Source organism: Poecilia reticulata, linkage group LG8 (genome assembly GCF_000633615.1).
Source record: "Poecilia reticulata strain Guanapo linkage group LG8, Guppy_female_1.0+MT, whole genome shotgun sequence".
NCBI classification, from domain to species: Eukaryota; Metazoa; Chordata; class Actinopteri; order Cyprinodontiformes; family Poeciliidae; genus Poecilia; species Poecilia reticulata.
The window spans coordinates 10,144,890-10,153,577 of record NC_024338.1 but is presented as its reverse complement, the minus strand read 5'-3'; the positions used below and the strand labels follow the sequence as shown (position 1 = coordinate 10,153,577).

General features: G+C 41.5%; 1 protein-coding gene across 7 annotated transcripts in view; it reads right to left on the bottom strand.

Moving 5' to 3' along the window:
• The window catches only part of myo15aa (myosin XVAa), a 47,736-nt gene that overhangs the window by 22,190 nt on the left and 16,858 nt on the right, over positions 1 to 8,688 (bottom strand). For all 7 annotated transcript variants that reach the window (XM_017306252.1, XM_017306246.1, XM_017306249.1 and 4 more), the window contains exons 13-29: positions 7,268 to 7,326; positions 7,064 to 7,187; positions 6,172 to 6,267; positions 5,793 to 5,924; positions 5,582 to 5,707; positions 4,828 to 4,905; positions 4,575 to 4,738; positions 4,409 to 4,454; positions 4,203 to 4,327; positions 2,997 to 3,114; positions 2,647 to 2,822; positions 2,361 to 2,445; positions 2,142 to 2,195; positions 1,901 to 1,982; positions 1,507 to 1,637; positions 445 to 540; positions 129 to 364 (exon numbers count right to left, since the gene is read on the bottom strand). In XM_017306252.1, the coding sequence (XP_017161741.1) occupies positions 129 to 364; positions 445 to 540; positions 1,507 to 1,637; positions 1,901 to 1,982; positions 2,142 to 2,195; positions 2,361 to 2,445; positions 2,647 to 2,822; positions 2,997 to 3,114; positions 4,203 to 4,327; positions 4,409 to 4,454; positions 4,575 to 4,738; positions 4,828 to 4,905; positions 5,582 to 5,707; positions 5,793 to 5,924; positions 6,172 to 6,267; positions 7,064 to 7,187; positions 7,268 to 7,326 (1,928 nt within the window). The remainder of the gene's footprint in view (positions 1 to 128; positions 365 to 444; positions 541 to 1,506; positions 1,638 to 1,900; positions 1,983 to 2,141; positions 2,196 to 2,360; positions 2,446 to 2,646; positions 2,823 to 2,996; positions 3,115 to 4,202; positions 4,328 to 4,408; positions 4,455 to 4,574; positions 4,739 to 4,827; positions 4,906 to 5,581; positions 5,708 to 5,792; positions 5,925 to 6,171; positions 6,268 to 7,063; positions 7,188 to 7,267; positions 7,327 to 8,688) is intronic.

The following is an 8,688-nucleotide window of genomic DNA, read 5'->3' as shown; positions in this document are numbered from 1 at the left end:
TATATATTTCATTTTAAACATAAAAATTTAGAAAATTTTAAATAAACAAAAACATTTATTTTAAATTTTATTTTTATTTTTTTAACATTTTATTTGAAAATAAAACCTTTTGGGGTTTTGTTTCTCACTTCAGCAGATGTTTCTCCATCTTGGGCGAAGGGGCGAAGCTGGAAACACACCCCAGCAGCAGCAGCCAGCCCCTCTCTGCGTTTTCGAGGTTCGTGTTTCTCCACACCTGATTGACGACCTGAGCCAGGATCTCGTCTCGTAAACCTGGAGACGTCAGCCCCCTTTGGATGACATAATTCCCAAACAGGTTCTCCTGAGCCCCGTTCAGGTGAGGGTCCCCCATAAACCGCAAAACCTGAAGAAGCCAGGACAAAGTCAAAATGGTGAACTGGTGGGTTTCTGATAGTAAAGCATTTTTCTTTTTGGTCAGAATACCATGTTGAAAAGTTCCAGAGCCTCTCTCCTGAGGTCGTCCTCCACTTTGGTTAGAGGAAACTCCAGAGGAACCATTAGCATCCCAAATTTTGGATCCTGCAACAACAAATTGTTAAAGTTTTATAACTCTGAACTGAACACAATCTGACTAATCCAAAAGAGATTTTATCCTTTAAAGGAGAGATTTTCCACCAGTATTGTCTTGATACCAGACCCAACTTTAGAAATATCCATAGCCCTCAAACTTTTGCTGTTTTCTTTTGTTTCTTTACAGATACAAAAATGTGTTTTTTCAGCGTTCTTTACAAATTAAAATTTAATTATTTTTAGCCCATTTTAATCTTATGTCACTAAATAAAAAAATTGCCTTCCATCGTTGCAAATTTAATAAATAAAGTCCAACTGAGTTTAATTTAATCTAATTATTTTGCATTCTTTTGAAGCCGTTTTGTTTCTGACTGCAGATATTTGATGAAAAAGATTAGTGAACAAACCAGAGAACATACAGAGGACCAAAGAACAAAGCACACAGGTCAAAGGTGAAATCATGGCAGACCTGGAAAGGAACATCATCGTCACTATGCCATCATCAAGAACTCAATTATTTGTTTCTGAATTTATTTGGATGTTGTCATGATCTTTTATTCTTATTTTTGTGGTTCGAGTAATCCTGGTAAGGCAGGGTGAGGGGGCTTTAAATAATAGATCTGCTTTTTAATCAGTAATATTAAATATTCATATTTTGATGGTGAATAAAACATATTTAGATTTCATCATGATCAAGATTGTGCTTAATTACAGGGTAATCTGGGAATAAAATGTCGTGAAAACAAGCCTAAACACACAGTCAGAGCCACAGCAGAAATGTTTAAAGGAAAATCATGAGCTTTTTATGGCCGAGTTATGCAAAACTTTGTGTCTGTTCATTTAAAATCCCTGTATCCCAAAACACACTGATGTCTGTGGCTGGAACATGACAGACGTTGACTAGCACTGGACTGCAGTCTGTCTGTGGTTAATAATCAGGCTGTCGTTTTGTGAGGAGGTTGATGAACGTCTTACCCTGAAGTGGACCTGTACGTAGCGGTAAAACGGGTGGTTGTTGATGTCCAGGGGCAACGTGAGCTGAGCTTCTTCCTGGATGTGAGGAGCCTGCAGCAGGGCCAAGCAGTCTGCGTGCAGCTCCCTCCTGACTGCGGCAACGCAGAGAGCCCAAAAAGATCAGTTCACACTCCGTGCACCATCAGGATGCTGACCACACAGGTTATTTTGGGATTCTTCGAAGACGCCATTAAAGTTCACATTTTTTCCCCTTTTTGTTTTATTTAGTAACTACTATCGCTCCCGTCCAGCTTGATCACGCACCCATAACGAGCTGCCAGAGTCTCAGAGCATAAATTATGAGTAGGTTCATCATGTGACGAACACTTAATGTGAAGGATGAACATCTACCCACCTGCTGCCGTCTGCAGGAGAGCGCCGAGTTCTGCAGGAATCACAAGATGAGTGACGTTCACCACTTCGCGCTTCGTCAGCTCCTGAAAGAGTGGTTCAGTTTTTGTGTGTGTGTGTGCAAAAATTAAAGCAAATAGAACAGATTTACCCTGCGCACTACGAAACATATTTGGGAAAAACATATTTATTAATATTTACAGTATATTGTTTAAATGTAAGTTCTAGGGGAGCATCCATCCTACCATCTCTCTCTTCCTCCTCTCTTCTTCAGCTTTTCTCTTGGCTTCAAACTTCATCTGGAAACAGATCGCACTTTTTATTTCCATTTATGTCGATCGGATATAAAACAAACAAACAAAATATGAAAATGAATCTTTTGCATTTGTTTTCTAAAAAAAAATATGCTCATAAAAACTCATAAAAAGCAAATGACGCTGCGTGGGAAAAGAGAGTGGATGCACCTTTATGTATTGTTTGCGGTTGACATACATTCGCACATAAGAGCGGAATCGGACCAGACTCTCCCTCATTTTCACGTAGTGCTTCCTACAGAGGAGAACGACAATTTAAGTCACAGTTAAACTGATCTAATTAATAAAAAAAAAGAACAAACCTTTCCAGTTGCCTCCTAACCTTTCTGATATATTAACACATTTTTATACAAAATTGTACCGTAGTTACCCTGAGTTTTAGCGTTCCAAAAATACACAAAGTCTTGTATTCTGGCATGTTGAAGTCACGTCTCACCTGAGCAGGTAGCCCCGGCTGTGCGCCTGAAACCCGATGATCTTGTTGCGAAATTCGACAAATCGCTTCCTGACGAAGAACATGCGGGCGTAGCGCTGCAGCGTGAGCGCAGCGAGCTCTCGGCATCGCTCTCGTTTGCACTCCAGCAGCTGGTAGACGTCCTCCTTCAGGAACAGCTGCCATTTACACACACACACACACACGCACACACACACACGCACACACACACACACACACACACACACAACAAAAAGGTCACCTTCAAATGCAATGCGTAAACTCACAGAAAAAAAAGAAGGATGGACACAATGAATGTGCAGCAGGAGAACATGGTCGAGGTGACGCCTCACCTTCGTGACCCCGATGTGGAAGGCCCCGGGTCGGAGGGGACACAGCTTGCTCAGCATAATCACACAGTTTTCTCCATTTGCTGGAGGCGGCTGTTTGAGTCCAACCAGAGATTTATACCTGAGAGAGAAGGTTTGCCAGTTTGAGAGGAAAAAATAAAACAAAATAAAAAAACTACACCCCACAACTTAATTTAATGTAGGAGCCCCGGTGAGGGTTTTTAAAATCGACCGGTGGGATTATTGGACCTTCTCATTCATGCTAATTATACAGCTCTGGAAAAAAAAAGAAGAGACCACTGCACTGAACTCCATTAAAACCTCGTGTTTATTCCACCAAATACTGATTTCTGAACTTTTCCAGAGTTAAAACATCGACATTGTTGTTTCTAAATGAACACAGACTTGTTTTTTTTGCATTATTTGAGGTCTGAAAGCCCTGCGTCTTCTTCGTAATTTTGACCATTTCTCATTTTCTGCTAATAAATCTTTGCATATTGTCAGTGGTTTATAGAATAAAAGAACAATGTTCCTTTTACTCAAACATACACAGATAGAAAGTGAAATCAGAGAAACTGATCATTGTAAGTGGTCTCTTAGTTTTTTCCAGAGCTCTGTATGCATATAATTGCTAAATCTGATAAATGTGGAATTATCTGGCATCTGGAAATTATTCCCAAGAATAAACAAGACCGATGGGGATCTGCAAGTCCCTTCCAGATATCTTGGCTAATTTATTTTTTTTTTTTTTATCATTATGCCACAGAAAGAGGCGGCTTGTGAGGAGCTGCCTTAAAATAAATTCACTGCTATCCCTCAAATCCACTTAAATGAATTAATTAGAAACTACCAAAAGTCCATCTTAAATATTCTGATTAGATTTAGACAGTGAGAATAAAAAGGACATGTTTTTTTTTTATATATATATATAGTTTATAGTAACATCTCATTTCGTCTGGGAATGAAACACAACAAAAGTCACATCAGCGTTTTTTTTTTTACTAGTTTTCTGTCGTCCACTAAATTTTGAACCAGGAGTCATTCAAACTTTTTCTGCTGCACGTCTTCTGTGAGACGTTTCTGACGTCGTAAAAGTCTAACGTCTCTGAACAAGTCGTCAGTTAGTTCTTACATTTTGCAAATAGTTTAGTTAAAACGTCTCATAGGTGCTGCTAAAGGCACATCTCGGTGGTTCTTCTCGTCCAATACCTGAAGAGAAAGACGTAGAATGGCATTCTGACCGGGTAGCCCTCCCTGCGGATCCTGATGGTCTCCAGGACCCCGGAGTGCCGCAGCTGGCTGCTGACCAGCTCGTCCTCAAACACGGCCGGCCGCTGTTCACAGTTGGACAAACGCACCGGTTCACACGTGAATCCGCCAAGAGCTCAAACGCACACAGAACGTAGACGGCGTACCTTCATATTATTTGGCTTGATGCAGCGGACAAAAAAAGGGTTGCACCTGAAAATGAAAGAATGAAGAGATTATAGAAACGTCACACACGAAGCTTGTTTTCCTTTAAATCTAGAGCTAATTTGGTTAATTTGACCCTTGGCATTTTTGACAGCCAGTCCGCTTCACCTCTCCATCTTTTCCACGAGTTCCAGCAGCGATTGCTGGAACTTGCTGCTGACGGTGGGCGGCTGGTACTTCCTGGTGACCGAGCTGCTCTTCCTCATGTGGCCTCCTCCTCCTCTCTGCTGAACCATGGCGTCTGCGTGAGCCAGGAACAGGCTTGACACCATCTACAGACGCAAACACACGGCTTTTATTCAACTTATCAGCAACTGGCCTTTGAGTATACTTTTGAATTAAGCGTCATTTTTGGACTTGCCTTGTTTCTGCTCTGAATGAACAGGTCCAACACTTCCTGTCTAACCTGATCGTAGTTCTTATCAAGGAACTTATAAACCTGAATCAGAGACATCTGGCATTATCAAATGATAAAATAGAAACAGGAAAGTATTCACGCCCGCTAAACATTTCAAGTTTTTTTTTTTCGCGTTACAATTTCAAACTTTAATGCTTTTTTAAAAGGTGATAAACCAACACAAAGTAGGCCATTACAGCAGTTATTTTGTAAGAAAAACAAAAACAAAACAAAAAAACACGGTTCATGGTATTTTTTTTACAAAATAACATGAATCTAAAAGGGGGAACTTGTATTTGTATTGAGCCCTCTTTAATCAAATACAATCTAGTGCAACCAAATGTCTTAATATCTCTCTAACTGGTAAGTAGAGCCCGGCCCGGTTCAGAAAAAATAACGCTTTTTGGCCTTCATGCAAGATTTTTAGCTGTAAATGCAATGAAAGGTACTTTTAAAGCATTGACCCCAAGATCTGAAAACAAATGCACCCAAACACTGTTCAGGTAGGGGTCTATAACTGTAGGAAACATAATTTTACTTTTATATATATGACTTATTTTGTGTTATAAGAAAGTTATTGTTTGATTGAAAGCAACAAAAATGTCTGGAGTTGACAAAAAAAAATAAGCTCAAGTTGTTTGATTGCTGAAGGTTTTTTTGTTAAATGCCTAATTTTGGTTTGAAATATCAACCAGATGAGCTACGAGCGGCTGAGTACCTGGTAGGTGACCCGACCAGCAAAGTGCTTGATGGTGAACTCTGGGAGCGGCATCTTTGGCTTCACATACAGAGGATTGTGGCCGTGGTGATAGTGACACTTTTGCAGAAAAGTGTGGTCTGTTGCCTGGCAACAAATTAGCACGACTCACACTTACAAGGTCATTTGTATATTTTGCACATTTTGCACACGGCGGCGCGACGCTCCTCACCTGGGGGAAACAGCTCTGGTCGTCCAGAATCCTCAGTATCCCATGAGGCTTAGCGGCGATGATGTCGATGCAGGGCTGGTTGTCACTGAACGTGATGTCCTGCCACGGGATCTGCTCTCTGCTGTACTCCTCCTGCAAGCGCGATCACACACACACACACACACGTTTCAGACGGGGATCCATTTTACGTCTCTGCACATGCAGTCGCTGCTTTCTGCGAGATCCCAAGTTTCTTGGGGAGTCTGTGTGTGTGTGTGTGTGTGTGTGTGTGTGTGCGCGTGTGTGTGTGTGTGTGTGTGTGTGTGTGTGCGCGTGTGTGCGTGCGTGCGTGCGTGTGTGTGTAAAACCGAGCCACTCCGCAGGCGCGCCGCAGACTCACCAGTTCTTCCCTGAACACGATCCTGTTGAAGAAGAACTGCAGGTACTCGTTTGCATAATTAATGCAGAGCTGCTCGAAGCTGTTGAAGGCCAGATCCTGTCACCACAAACACACACAGCAGGTGAGTCTTCAGGTGTGATCTTCCCGATCAGACGATTGTTTAGGATCTGATCTCTCTAAAGTTGAGCACAGGAAAGTGAGAGAGCGGCTCGCGGTTCTGCTGACCGGTGTGCTGAATGAGCTGCAGGTTCCCCAAAACTTGAACAAACCCTTAAACCGTTATATCTTTTATTTTTTTTTTACATTGAGATCACTTTAGAATAAGCAAAGTTAGTCGAGTAATATATTCTACACTGTATAGACTATCTAAAAACCTTTAGTTACAAAACATGAGACTTTTACTTACAAAGAAACCATCCTAATTGTTAGCAAAGCCTTGATTTCTTAACCAGTGTGGCTATTTTTTAATATATATATCAACGAGTTACGACAAAAGAATAAATACATAAGTCAAAGATCTATGTAATAACTCTTCAGTTTAGAATTTTTAATCACATTGTGTCTGACGGGACACAATATTTCCAGGTCATTTAGACCTGGGAGTTATGCACAGCCTGCCCTGAATTTATGGCTTCTGGAAACCTTCTGCCTGGTGTGATAACGGGATCCAAAACAAGCGACCTATTGTGCTAAATTCAGGCTGCTACTTCCTGTGATCAGTCATCACGTTGGGGGTTTTTTCCCACGAAATCTGTGTAACAGAACGAGCTCAGTTCTGCCGTACTGCGACGACCGCCTTTGCCCTCGGCAGAGGAAAATTAGCCAAAACTCCTGACAGTTTCTTTATTTAATTCTCCGCCAACAGAATCCAAAATCTGCAACACTTGCCTACCTCAAACCCATAAATGTCCAGAATAGAGATGGAGAGGCTGTGTTGGCGAGGGTACACCTGAGCGTTGATCTTCTCGGTTAACCAGTGGAAGATGAGCGAGTACAGGATCTTGGCAACAGCATCTCTAAAAAGTCAAAATGAATTTCTACAGTCAGGAGGGGCTTATGTGTGAACTGCCAGGTCTTGTCACCTATTTTCTCTCACCTGGCATCAACAGCATTTTCCACACTCAAAGGGCTGTAGATTTTGTCCCTCATTGTCTCCTGTGGCAGAAAACCGAGCAATGATTCCCATTTAGGGACATGCAAATGTTCACTTAAACATTTTGGAGACACTATTTTACTGCATTTATTCTCCCACTGTTTTTTTTTTTTTTTAGCATTCCCTCCTCCTCGTCTCCATCACACACTTTGCTTCCTGTTTGCTCTTCCGCCTCACTTCTACTCGCCACCTCATCGACTCGGCGGATAAAGAGCGCTTTGAGATTCGAGAGCTTCCTTTGCCAAAGATCCACTTGACCAGCACACACACACGCACACGCACAGACACACCCACACACACAGCCTCTCGATGTGCGCACAAATCCAGCCAGAGGAAGGAGCCGGTGGCGCTGACTCCTCTCCCGTTACATGCGCACCTTTGTAATCAGAGTTTGAATAATGCAAAAGGCTCTTGTGTTGTGTATATAAGCATGTGGCGGACGTAAGATTTCTCCCTCTCGCCACCATCACTTCCTTCTTTGGAGGATTACAAGTCGATCGGATTGGATAAACTAGGCTGGCTGGTGGGAAAGCCTTTATTTTTGACTAAACATTTCTGTTTTTGCCACATGATTTGGCTCATGGATCCAATGTGCAAGTGAAAAACAAAGGATAAAGCATCGATTTCCCCATATAAGCGTAAGGGGATGGGAGAGTTTGCCTCCTATCTCTAACTTTTGTTTGGCTCCACAGTGACAGAAGGTGGAAGCTTCTAGCTGAGGATCTACCTGGAGCAAAGAAGAAAAGTGCTTTAACTTTTACTTTACTGCAAAGGAAAACAAAATCAGACTTCTTCCTATTTTCTGAAACTATCTGTGGAGATTTGACATGAGTGGACTTCAAATTTCTCAGAGAAGCACTTAGAAAGACTCCAGTGGAAGACAAAATGCGACTTTTCTTCCATGTTTTGCTCGTGTGGCTATGGATGAGGCATAAAAAAAAAGTTTGGACAAAATCTCCTCTTAGAAGGTTTAAGTGCCTATTTATAAATTATTTATTAGCATCTGGCTACTGTTTGTGTTTCAGGAGGTGGAGGAGGGGTGATTGGTCGCGTGGTTTCTGTTTTGATTCAGAATGATGAGGCTCATCAATGAAATGTAAAAAACATTTCAGCTACAGCAGCATCATTTAGATAAAAGTAATGTGATGTGGTCAAACGGCCCAGTCAAAGTCCAGACATAATCCAGCCGAGAATCTGAAGCCACACTTAATAGTTGACGTTCACAGGTAATTTTGACTTTACTTTGAGCTACTTTGTAGAGAAGAATTGCAAAAAGAAAAATATCTCTACACTGGTCGAGACATACCAGATAATAAAGTTTCGTTCAGGGAATACAGAGCACAAATAAAACCCAATCTTTTCAT